General features: G+C 41.8%; 2 protein-coding genes across 2 annotated transcripts; both read left to right on the top strand.

Moving 5' to 3' along the window:
• Nucleotides 1–378: 378 nt before the first annotated feature.
• LOC108381517 (uncharacterized) lies at nt 379–2,224 on the top strand. The gene is made up of 2 exons (XM_017637931.1): nt 379–1,685; nt 1,750–2,224. The coding sequence occupies exon 1, from the start codon at nt 572–574 to the stop codon at nt 1,529–1,531; it is 960 nt and encodes a 319-aa protein (XP_017493420.1). The 5' UTR covers nt 379–571; the 3' UTR covers nt 1,532–1,685; nt 1,750–2,224.
• A 6,595-nt stretch (nt 2,225–8,819) lies between these two features.
• On the top strand, nt 8,820–10,425 carry LOC108381607 (uncharacterized). Its single transcript, XM_017638027.1, has 6 exons — nt 8,820–8,980; nt 9,036–9,110; nt 9,169–9,745; nt 9,810–9,895; nt 9,957–10,025; nt 10,087–10,425. The coding sequence occupies exons 1-6, from the start codon at nt 8,951–8,953 to the stop codon at nt 10,099–10,101; spliced, it is 852 nt and encodes a 283-aa protein (XP_017493516.1). The 5' UTR covers nt 8,820–8,950; the 3' UTR covers nt 10,102–10,425.
• The last annotated feature ends 2,192 nt before the right edge of the window (nt 10,426–12,617 follow it).

Raw genomic sequence — 12,617 nt, 5'->3', positions numbered from 1 at the left:
TGCTTTGCTCTGCATATGAAACTGGGGGAGGGGGGTGTATGCCTACTTCTGCCATTGCTAACGAGGTACCTGGCGGTAGGTATAAAACGCTAGGGGTAGAGGTTCCCTGACATAAAAACTCATCATGGAGGCCAGAAAGGAAGAAGAGCGGGCTGGGATATCAGCCCAAACGTCGGTGGGAGAAGTGGCTACTACCACCGGCGGGCACAGCGAGTCTACTTGCTGTGTCGCCAGCGGCCACACCTCCGCTGTGAAGGGAGCGGTTCACAGCGGTTGTAGTGTTACCGCCAAAGCGACGCTACAGCGCAGGGGTGCCACAGTCCACGAAGACTCGGACCTCGAAAGCGGTGAGAGCGTTTACACACTAGAAGAGGAGGCCTTGCTACGCTCTCCGGGGGATGCCAAAGGTGCTTGTTCGGCATCAAAGAAAAGGCCTAGGGCAAAACCCAGTAAGGAGGGGTTGAAGGCTAAAGCCATATACAAGGCGGCGGTCAAAGTCCACGAGAGACTTAGCTGCAAGTCCAACCGGACGAAGGAAGAGGAGGAAAGGTTGGCTTGGGCTAAGGAGAAAATGGAGGAAGGCCGGGCGTACTACGCGGCAAGGCCACGATTCACTGCCACGGATCCGGGATTCGCAAACCGGATAGAGGAAGGAATCGCGGCTAAAAGGCAGCGGTCAGCTGAAAGCGAGACAGCAAGGCCAGCCAAAAAATCGAGGCGCAGAGACGACGCTGCAAAGCCAAACGTCAGGCTCGATCTAGAGAGACCGACTACATCGAGAGCGGCGGCAATGGCCAGTGAGATAGCCAGAAGACACCTTATCGTGGCACTCATAGACCGGAGCAATCCGCTGGGACAAATCTCTCAGGAGCGCTGGGGAGCAGTAGAGCATAAGCTGCTGGATGCGCTTGTCGCAAAAATGGATGGGGACCCCACCACGACCATGCCAACTTTCGATGGTGCGGGGTGGCTAAATGGGGTGAAAATAATAAAATGCAAGGACGATCCCTCTCTACTATGGGTAAAGGAAGCTGTTGCGACGCTTCAAGGCCTGTGGGAGGGCGCCGTCTTGGAGGTTGTGGACCGCAGCTGCATACCATCCATACCGAAAGCGAAGGTGCTCATACCCCGCACGGTAAAACCGGAGAATGCGCTGCGGCTTCTGCAGAGACAGAACCCAGACGTGCCGACGGGAGATTGGAGGGTGTTAAAGGTCACCAACTCCTGTAAGGAGGATGGCAGCCAAAATTACATCCTCCAAATCAACAAGCCGGCCGAAGACATACTATACGCTAGGTTCGGGAAGATGGCGTGGGGCATAGGTAGCGTATACCTTCGCCTGAAGAAGCGAAGCCTGGCCGATAACAATGCCAACACGCTGGAGGAGCGAGAGGTCGAGAAGGATCTGGGAGAGATCCTGGAGGCCACCTTGAAGCTCCAGGAGACCGAGAAGGGCGATCCGGAGATTCTACCCGACCCCGAAAAGAATCCTGATCCTTGCAGTGAAGGTTCTTCAAATAAATCTGCATAAAAGCAAGGTCGCCTCTGCCGAGCTCCTCCTCAATTTAGAGAGGATCGGCTACGATGCGGCGTTAGTCCAGGAGCCATGGATAGCGTCGGGAAACGTGGTAGCTGGACTAAAGTCGCAAACTTACTATACGCACATCCCGAGTGCAACAAACAGGGTAAGAACAGCTATACTGGTAAAGAAAAGTATACACTCTTATATTGATCTTAATTTCTCTTCAGATGATCTGACGGTGGTAGCTGTGAAGGATGGCAAGGATGACACAATACTCCTTGCATCTTGTTACATGCCTCACGACGAGGAGGCGCCACCAAACGAGCTCCGGAGGTTGGTGGGAGAGGCCGAGAAGGCGAAACGCCCACTCATCATAGGCGCGGATGCCAATGCGCACAACACAGTATGGGGGAGTGGAGATACCAACGAAAGGGGTGAGTCTTTACTAAACTTTATATTAATAAGTAATTTAGATATAGCTAACCGGGGTGAGGAACCAACTTATATTGGCCCTACCTCGAAGAACGTCCTTGACATAACACTCCACACTAGTGGGGGAATCGGAGTACAGAATTGGGAGGTGCTTAGTACACCCTCGTTCTCTGACCATAGGTATGTAGGATTTCAGGTAAAATTCTCAGCCCGTACAAAAAGCGAAACCTTCAGAAATCACAGGAATACAAACTGGGAATTGTATGAAAGGGTAGTGAGGAAGAATCTAACCAAGTATAGGGTAAGTGACTCCCACTCTGAATTGGAGGAACTGGTAGTCTCACTTACCAACACTCTAAATAAAGCTTATTGCATCGCATGCCCTCCGCTACATGCCAAGCGAGGTTCAAAGCCACCTTGGTGGAACAGGGGGCTCGGAGCACTCAGGAAAAATGTTAGGGAACTCTTCAAACTGGCCAAGGTAGCCGATGACGAGTTCTGCTGGATGGAATACAAGGAAGTACTTAAGGAATACAAGAAAGAGATTCGTAAATGCAAGCGGGAGTCGTGGAAGAGCTTCTGCGGCGAATTAGAAAAAACAACCGAGGTAGCCAGGCTAAGGAAATTGCTATCCAAGAACCCGACTAATCCAAGGTTACTACGTAAAAAATGTGGAGAGTGGACTGGAAGCAGTGAGGACTCACTGGAAGACCTAGTCAACACACACTTTCCGGGGTGTACAGACAGCATAGATCTGCAACTTCTAGGAGATAGCGTGGAAAATGTCCCCCCGGACATCATAACGGAAGAAAAAATACGGTGGGCAATCGATGGCTTCGGGCCGTTTAAGTCCCCAGGCACAGACGGTATCTTTCCAGCCATGATGCAAAAAATTTCCGCAGTGCTGACACCATACTTGAAAACAATATACGAGGGATGTTTAAGACTAAACTATGTGCCTGTCCTTTGGAGAGAGGCGAGGGTCGTATTCATACCGAAGGCGGGCAAGGGAAATCCCCTCTATTCGAAAGAATACAGACCAATTAGTCTAACTTCATTCCTTCTAAAGACGCTCGAAAAGATTCTGGACGCCTACATTAGGGATAAGCTGCCGTCGGCCAGCATATCAAAGGCGCAGCATGCCTACACGAAGGGTAGATCCACTGAGACTGCACTTCACTCACTAACCGCGGTAATAGAAAAAGCTCTGGAGCATAAAGAATATGCCCTAGGGGTCTTTCTGGACATAAGTGGGGCATTTAATAATGTCTCCTATGAGGCAATAATGGAAAGCCTAGAAGCAGCCCAGGTAGAGTCTGCCATCCTACTATGGATAAAAAGCCTGCTGAGCTGCAGGAAAATTAAGGCGGAGTGGAACGAAGCCAGGTTGCTCAGACTAGCGCATAGAGGAACTCCTCAGGGTGGTGTTCTGTCACCACTCCTGTGGCTACTCGTAGCGAATGAGCTTCTGGGAAAATTCGAAGGGAAAGCACCCAGACTAATTGCCTATGCGGACGACATAGCTATAGTTGTTACGGGGAAATTCCTAGACACCATCAGTAACGTAATGGAAAGCGCTCTAAGGGTCGTACATCGATGGGCGACAACAGTCAACTTAGAGGTAAATGCTGACAAAACGGATGCGGTACTGTTCACAAGAAGGTACAAAATCCCCGCGTGGAAACCCCCGAGGCTCAACGGGGCGGAGCTATCAATCAAGGATCACACCAAGTACCTGGGAGTAATTTTGGACAGCAAACTGATGTGGAAGCTAAATGTGGAGGAAAGGGTGAAAAAGGCCAGTGGTGCCCTTTACGCATGTAAAAAGATGCTGGGTACCACATGGGGCCTATCCCCTGGCCTCATGCATTGGTGTTACACAGCGGTAGTTAAGCCGATATTGCTCTACGGTGCTCTGGTATGGTGGACCGCTGCAAACAAAATTTCGTATAGAAAACCATTGGAGCGATTACAGCGGCTCGCTGCACTGTGCATAACAGGAGCGCTAAGGACCACTCCAACGGCGGCACTTGAAAGGCTACTTGGCCTACCACCAATCGACATCGCGGTGGAGAGCACTGCAGCGAAATCCGCCACGAGATTGATGGCCTTAGGTGAATTCTCCGCAAGAACCTTCGGGCACAGCTCGATATGCAGGGGGATGGAGGACAAAATAGACCACATACCCCCACGCTTCATCTGGGGAAGAAGGTTTAAAGCTACGGTTAAGGAGGGCGGATGGCGCATGAGCACGCGACCCGCCGGCGTAACGTATAACATCTACACGGATGGATCAAAAATGGCTGATGGAGTGGGCGCCGGAGTCTATTGCGCCGAGCTAGACCTCAGGCAACCCTTCAAGCTTCCAGAGTACTGCAGTATTTTCCAGGCGGAAGTCTTCGCTGTAGGGAAAGCTGCTGAGATAGCTAGCAACGCAGGAAATTATATAAAAAATATCAATATATATGTCGATAGCCAGGCGGCGATTAAGGCCATAATCTCACATCGTATTGCGTCAGAAAATGTCCTTAGAAGCAGGGAAGCAGTAGACAGGGCGGCCGAGAGTAAACGGCTGCATATATACTGGGTTCCAGGCCACAAGGGCATTTTAGGCAACGAAATAGCTGATGAGATTGCCAAAAGTGCCATCCGTCTTGCTAGCGAACCAGTACGGGAAATACAAAAGTCGCTAAAAACGATCTACAATGAAATTTCCGAAAGAGCTGGGTGCCGGATCAGGGGGAGATGGAACGCATTAGCGACATGCAAAACCACCAAGATCATGTGCAATAGCAGCAAAGGAAACACCCATTTCTTGCTTACACGGTCACGTAGGGATTGCAGGACAGTTGTCGGCCTAATGACGGGCCACAACCTACTGGCATCCCACGCAAGCAGAATGGGCATTAGTAACAGTGACGCATGCAGGAAGTGCAGGGAGGAAGGCATGAGTGAGACGTTAGAACACCTCCTCTGTTTCTGTCCGGCCTTAGCTAGAAATCGTCTTAGTTATCTCGGAGCTTCGCAGTTTAAAGGACTAGAGGAGGTTTCAAAACTGGATATTAAGGCACTCTTGAACTTCGCAAAAAGCGTTGACGTCCTATACGACGACTACTTTAGACCGCAGTAAAACGGACCTCCATCTGGCACTACAAAGGACCAACGGGTCTATGTAAGGCGCAACAGCCGGCCAGTGTAACCTAACCTAACCTATACTATACTTAAATGCGAAGATGTCGTCAGAAAATCGAAAAAGTTACCGTTTTTAAAATCGGCACTTGCTGCGATTTTGAACTACACGTATTCTAACTCGGGAACACTCCCCCAAAATAGTCTAATCGGAAATTTCATCGTTCCAGACCGATTCAGTTGAATCTGGTTCAAGGACACCGTGCAGGGTAGCCAACTCATTTTTGAGAACTCCCCGATTTCAACAGTGAAATTCCCCGATTTTGCCCGAAATTTCTCTCCTTATTTTCAAAAAAAAAAAAAAATACATATGTAAATATGTATTTTGATACACTGCTGGTCTTTCTGTTTATTTTATTTTTAAATGTAATTCATCTATGCATTCATAAACGAAACCAAACTTTTATAAAGCTAGTTGACAAATAAAGAATAAAACATGTACATACAAAATTTACATACATAGAGTGGTTAAAAAATTTTAGTCGCACCAAATTTTGACAAGATTTCACAATTACTTTTTTTGTTATTTAATTTTAGTTATTTTTTATAAAAATATTGTTCATTCTTTAAGGAAACCCGCGCAAATTCAAGATTCAAACTTTGTGAAATATTTAAAAAGAAATCAACAAACTTTTGTAAAAATTTCGAGCTTTTTTCCGAAGGTGTTGCCGTTTTCTTCGATATAAAACTAAATTGTGTTTATTCGTTATATGAAAACAAATGCGACAAAGAAAATTCAAAAAAATCACCGGTAATTTTTAGCCATTTGAAACTTTATTATACTAGAATTGAACGAGATGTAGTTTTTGGCATCTAATGAATGTAAAATTATGTACATATATATTACCTTGTTTATACCAACACAAAAAAAGCTTTGACCCAGTTCGCTGTTATTCAAAACGGAAGCATAAACGAACTTTCAATACGCCCAGAAATTCAAAAGTGTATTGACTCGAATTTGTTTTCAAATCGCTTTTTTATTTCTCAGATCGGTTAGAAAACAAGTATAAACACATCACTCATTTGACGCGAAGTGAAAAAAGGCTGGTTTTCTTTATACAACCCGTTTTGAATTTGAGTTCTTATTATAACGAATTTTAATTCTTGTTCTCTTCCATTTCGGTCCACTGCGCTAATTAATTATTTAAAAAATAACGAATAAAAGTAATACATTTTGTTTACTTTTGAATACGGTTTCAGCAAGTGCGCTATAACAACCCGGGTATAAATGCTTGAAAGATACATATATGTGTTGAGTCAAATCATGCTTTTGTTAATGCGGTTCTAGCGTAGGTATAAACAAGGTATATGATTGCGATTTGCTATTGTTTAATATTTACCTTTGAAAGAAACGAAAAGCAAAAAAATCACAGCCGATGGCGGCAAAAATAGAAATTTCAAATAAAAAGTTGTAAATAGAGCTTCCATTGTTCCTATTCGTTGCCAGATTTGAATATTTAATAACTCAGGGCTACATAATCAGTACTTTTAGTTACAGTTGCACTTCTTATGCAACTTTTTAAACTCATTAAGGGTATTCATCAAACCTTATAAATGTATTGTAAACCGTATAAACTTATAATTGTGTAAACCTTATAAATGAACTGTCAAAATTTGTATGAAAACACGTTTACACATTTCTGATAAATTTATCCAGCGATTTCACTGAATAAACTTGATAAACTGAAGCCAATGCAACTCTGTCGCAACTCTAGCTATGTTTTCTTGGGCAATAATCGGGATCCTCATACAAATTTTGCACGCAAATTCAACAACGATATGATCCTGATAGAGATCTGGTTCAATTATTATCCCGTCTGTTTGTTTGTTTTGTTTCACTGATAATTTGGCCGCAAAGTTAGCGAGGTAGTTTCTATAATTTCTTTATCCCCGTGCTAGTAGTATAAAGTTAGTGATACTGAGCTCTATGACCAAAGAAAACGCGACTATTTTCGCATGTGTAAACGAAAAGAGAGTGTGGGTCGTTCATGTAACAGAGTGCGTAAACTTATAAGATTATCTGTTTGATAAAGTTATCGGTTTAGATGAATACCACTAATATAAAACTGATGATTTTTTATTTCAAATTATTTCACAGTTTTACAGCTCTGGGAAGTACATCCATACATATGTATGTATGTATCAGGGTTGTTGCGAATATTATTCCGAAATAAAAGTCCTTTCCTTNTTATAAGATTATCTGTTTGATAAAGTTATCGGTTTAGATGAATACCACTAATATAAAACTGATGATTTTTTATTTCAAATTATTTCACAGTTTTACAGCTCTGGGAAGTACATCCATACATATGTATGTATGTATCAGGGTTGTTGCGAATATTATTCCGAAATAAAAGTCCTTTCCTTTAATAAACAAACCGCTTATCCAAATTAAACAAGTTTGGTTTCAAATGAAAGAGGACTTAAATAGCTTTAAAACTGAAGTGTCTAAATGAGGAAAGCCACACATTAAAAAATATTTCAATAAAAAAATGTTATTTAATTGCCATAGGACAAACCTTGTGTCAGGTATATGAATTTCTTTAGTATTAAATTATAAAAAATATATAAATAGAGGTGGTTCGTTATTTCTGTTTAACGGCTATTTCAGTCCTCTTTCATATGATACCAAATTTGTTTAATTTGGACAGGCGGTTTGTTTATTATTCGGAAAGGACTTTTATTTGGGAATAATATTCGTAACAACCCCGGTATGTATGTTCGTATATACGTATATACATATATGTATGTGTACAAAATTATTCATACGTCCGATACATATCTATCATCAAGACGAAGCTCAAAAAGCTTTTCATCATATTTAGTTTTACTAAAAATTATTTTAACTCTAGCAAAGTCACAAACCCAGACGTATAATTACCGCTAGTTGCCACAGTCTCGCCACCAGGGTACTTAAAGTTGTTGTCTTGGCTTTTAAAGTAGTACTAGTATATGGACTCAATAAGCAGTGAAGTAAACCAAAACATAAAAACAAACAAAAGCCAAAGGCAGCACTAACTACGAATGCGTCGGAATTAGTGACGGGAGATTTGTTCACGACGGGAGTTCACTCGGAATCTGTGATAGGCCTGTAAGTATTCTGGAATATCGCTGTAACCATCGCAGTGCAATTTTGGTGAAACTACGAAAATATAATCACTCTCAATTCCCAGGAACGTATGCATTCAAAGTATAGGCTACGGTCGTAACTATGTAAATAAATACATACATATGTATCCGAATTCAGTGATGGCACTTTTGAAGATTTCACGAAAAGTCTCCCTACAGTGGATTCAATGATAGCAATGGTTGCATAAATTACTTACGTGGTGCAACGTGCCGTTGCAGAAATGCCAATGTCTCGTTATATTTCCATCCACTGCCGTCCTTGTCATTGCAGCACTCCCAGAATGCGCTTTTCTTCCGCGTTCTTCCTTTACAAATCGGTCGCGAAGACACCTCCAGCGACTCTGACACTGCTCCACTGCCGATTAATTTTTGAAAACATTGGAAAGCACTCACAAGGTACGGGAAATGTCTAGTTATTAGTCTGTTCCAATAGCAGTCCGGTTTACAGGATTTAGTCAGAACTTACAGGAAGTCGTTCCTATTGACATAAAAACCTGTAAGTGGGAACACATTTGAGAGAGTAACTGAGCAACTGTTCCTAGTCAGAAGTTACAGGATTTAGTCCGGAGTATTTTTTCCTGTAAGTTCATGAAAAGTGTCAAACGATCAGCTGAGTTACATATCAGCTGATTTACAGAAAGCGGTGAAGTCAAATAAATTTATACATTTGTTAAAAAAATGGAAGTAAACAACGAATTATTGGAAAATGTAAGTATTTGTTTTTAAGTTAATACACTTTATTAATTGTTGATTTATCTTGAAGGCAAATCAGTGTGGTGCTAATGAAGATTCTGGAGGTGTGTGCGTTTTACACACAAGTAATGAAATATTCGAAGATGTAAGTAACGATTTATATTTTATCACATTGTTTTAACCGAAATCAGTTTATAATTTAGTCAAGAAGTTCTGGTAATGACCAGGAGGATTCCGAACATAACAACATTTTACATACAATTGTGGCAGAGCTCGTGGATTCATCAAGCGAATCAGACGACGAGATTTATCAACTGCTTGCTGGGAATTCTGACAGCGAAGATGCTGCTGTCATTGAACAAATTTTAAAAGTTACTCGACGAACACCCAGAAATTGTATAAAAAACTACTTTGAATGTGTAGTACCCACATACACCGACAAAGAATTTGTTACACATTTTCGTATTACGAGGGAGCTATTTAACAATTTAGCAATGAAATATGAGGGAAGCAACGTATATAGAAATCTGCGCTCCAATAAGAGGTTTTCAGCAGACAAAAGTTTAGCTTTGTTTCTGTGGTTTGCCGGCCATGAAGCGTGCAGTTTCCGCGACTTGGCCGACCGCTTCGATGTAACAATTTCTAGCGTTTCCCGTACGATTGAAAGACTGACAGTTTTCATTAGTAGAATGAGCCCAGAGTGCATTAAATGGCCCAGCACTCAGAGAAAGCAAGAAACCGCCAATTATTTCGCGAAGTTTGGATTTTCAAAAGCAATAGGTAAAAAATTTTAAAAATGATTGAATGTTATTTGTATTTATGAACTTTTCTATTTTAATATAAGGCTGTATAGATGGGACGCACATTGTAATTGACCCCCCTGCTGATCGCAAAGACGATTACATTGATAGAAAAGGCAACGTGACACTTGTAATGCAGGCAATTTGCGATGAAAGGAAGAAGTTTCTAAACGTTTTCATTGGATTTCCAGGATCAAGCCACGACAGTTGGGTTCTCCAAAACTCTCCCGTATTTAGGAATTTATCATTATTATGCGGAGGTAATGATTTGAAATCATAAATGTGTTCACGTGTATGTATATAAAGATGCGTATTTTGTAGACTATTATATACTAGGAGATTCGGCTTATCCTTGTAGTGACTATATAATAACACCATTCAAAGACAACGGACATTTAACTAGGGACCAAAAATATTTTAACATACAACTTAGCAAAGGCCGTGTTGTTGTAGAAAATTCGTTTGGCATATTAAAACAACGATTCAGGCAACTATACTACTGCAAATTGAGGGGAATGAAAAAGTTGTGCCATTTCATAGGAGCATGTTGCGTACTACATAATATTGCCAACGAAAACGATCTAGAGTTTATGGACGAACACATTAATAACGAATCCATTGGAGAAGTGCCCAGCAACGAACCAAATACAAGCAACCGAGTTCGAAACCAAATTTTATTTGAAATGCGTAGCAATAGACGTTAATAGAATTTTCTAAGTACTTCATTTATTTATGTAAACTTCAAAAAATAAAAAATAAAGTGATTTCTATACCTTAACCTATTGCTTCAATTAACACTTTGATGTGTAAAGGACTGGGCAGGCTGTCTGAAGGACCCAGTTGCAGAGCTGCTCTCCCTTCGTTTCTCATGTTCGAGTGGTGGTCGGAAAGAACGGGTTTCCGAGCCGCCACTTACTTCTACTGGAGCGCCCTCAGTCGTAGCTTCGTCCATCTCTACCTCCTCGACCTGCTGAGCCCATGACTTATAAGGCTCTTCTATGTGGATGGATAAGGCACCCTGGGAACTGTTGTCATCATCCTCTATATTGCGTGCTGGCTGCCTCCAATTATCGTTGGTCTCGATATGGAGCGAAGTATGATGCTTCTCACGGCACCTGTGACATCTGTCGGCGCTAGCACAATTTTCCAGACGGTGGAATGGCGAGAGGCAGTTCGGGCAGTAGCGGTGTATCAGGATCGCTCGCAGTCGTTCTTCTGCCGTCTTACCACGGTAGATGGGGCAAAGTCTTATGCCGTGGTCTTTGTCGCACAAGCGACAGGCGACTGGAAACTCCTCCGAGCTCCTCTCAGTTGTAGAGCGCAGAGCTGAGAATCGGGTCATTCTGCAATTTGTAGTATTTGGTTGACCAAAATTCTGCTTTGCTTTGAATTTATTATGGTTGGGTGGCAAGTGCTGGGTATTCATGCATTTGCTATCGTACATATGTATACAAATTTTACATAAAATATTTACATGCGTCTAACTCCTGCATTATAAATTCCCTATGTAGTGCCTGGTGTGGCCGTAGCGTTACTGTACTGCTATTCAGGATTTTTCTAAATGGCGCTCGTGATATTGAGCGACGTCCCAGTGTTATATTTGCGCGCGGGTGCCTTTGGAATTTAAGGTGCTAAGGTGTATATGTATGTTGAGGCATGAATATTATCTTATTTCGTGAGTTTTCATTTCTAATTCTTTATTTGTTTTATATCGATGCATAAACGTAATCATTTTTAAACTTCATAATTCATTCGGGGCTAATTCAATGCCACGCAGTGTATAATTAATTCGTGGCTAATTCAATGCCACGCAGTCTATACTGACAGAATAAATCGCCAATATCGTAGAAAATGGGTGAAAACATTATTGTGGGGTTTTGTTATTAAGCACCATAGCCTCCTACCCAAAAGAAAAAAAAATTCCCATTATTTTTCATAATGGTGCAAAACCTCACTAACCCGATTCCCAATAATGACGTATAATTGAATGGTTTTATACAGAGATGCTGTCATCAAAGAGCGTAGATTACACTTTATGCTCTGCACACTTAGAACGCGACTGACGACTGACCACACGACAATAGCGTTTTATCTGCATTATCTTTGCTCCCGTCGTCGGCTACTTGATTACAATGACTGCGCTAGCTACAACTTCTCCCGCCATATTTTATTTGACATTTGTGTTTTAAACGTATTTGCTGCGATTTCGTGAGAAAAATTTTATATTAATTTCGTTCCAATTTTCAATAAATATCTGGTAAATACGCATAAATCATTAATATTTTTCAAATCTTTCATATATATTATTATTGATTACAGGAATAATGAATAATCCCTTGCGTTTAATTCAATTTACGACTGCAATTGCTAAAATTGTACAAATTGTACATTTCGCTTATGAGGCGTACAGTGAGCTTAATAAAAACAGGAGAAGATGGTGGGTGCGTCCTGAATTTAACCTCCCTCCATGCAGCTTCCTTCTTTTTGATATTCTTATAATCCTCCAACTCCAAATTATAAATAATTGGACGCTTCCGAACTTCCTCAATTAATAATTCGTCGAAATCCATTTTAATTATCCAATTATTTATAAAAGCAAGGCGAATATTCAACAAGCACGCGCGAAATGTAAAGGAAAATAGAAGAACACAATGACAATTGTCCAAAAGAAGAAGAAGACAGCCTTTGTGGCTTGTCAAAATAGAATTAGATCTAATACGGCTACAGCTACAATTTTATCTATTTGTCGCGTAGCCCTGTCGTCGCCAAAATAATTATCTACATAAGAATACGTGGAAAAATAATTTGACAGCTGTGGTCCGTAGCTCGTCGTTTTCATTGTGTTCGGGCTC

The sequence above is a fragment of the Rhagoletis zephyria genome, unplaced genomic scaffold (genome assembly GCF_001687245.7).
Source record: "Rhagoletis zephyria isolate East Lansing unplaced genomic scaffold, Rhagoletis_zephyria_1.1 Rzeph_scaffold_00138, whole genome shotgun sequence".
Lineage (NCBI taxonomy): Eukaryota > Metazoa > Arthropoda > Insecta > Diptera > Tephritidae > Rhagoletis > Rhagoletis zephyria.
Note: the sequence above shows the minus strand (reverse complement) of the source record. Positions and strands in the feature narration are given on the sequence as shown.

Excerpts from the sequence above, each read along its gene's own strand:
- LOC108381517 (XM_017637931.1), top strand. The coding sequence starts at position 572 with ATGGAGGAAGGCCGGGCGTACTACGCGGCAAGGCCACGATTCACTGCC.
- LOC108381607 (XM_017638027.1), top strand. The coding sequence starts at position 8,951 with ATGGAAGTAAACAACGAATTATTGGAAAAT. Across the intron at positions 8,981-9,035 it reads ACAACGAATTATTGGAAAAT|GCAAATCAGTGTGGTGCTAA; the intron begins GTAAGTATTTGT and ends TTTATCTTGAAG. Across the intron at positions 9,896-9,956 it reads GAAAAGGCAACGTGACACTT|GATCAAGCCACGACAGTTGG; the intron begins GTAATGCAGGCA and ends TTGGATTTCCAG.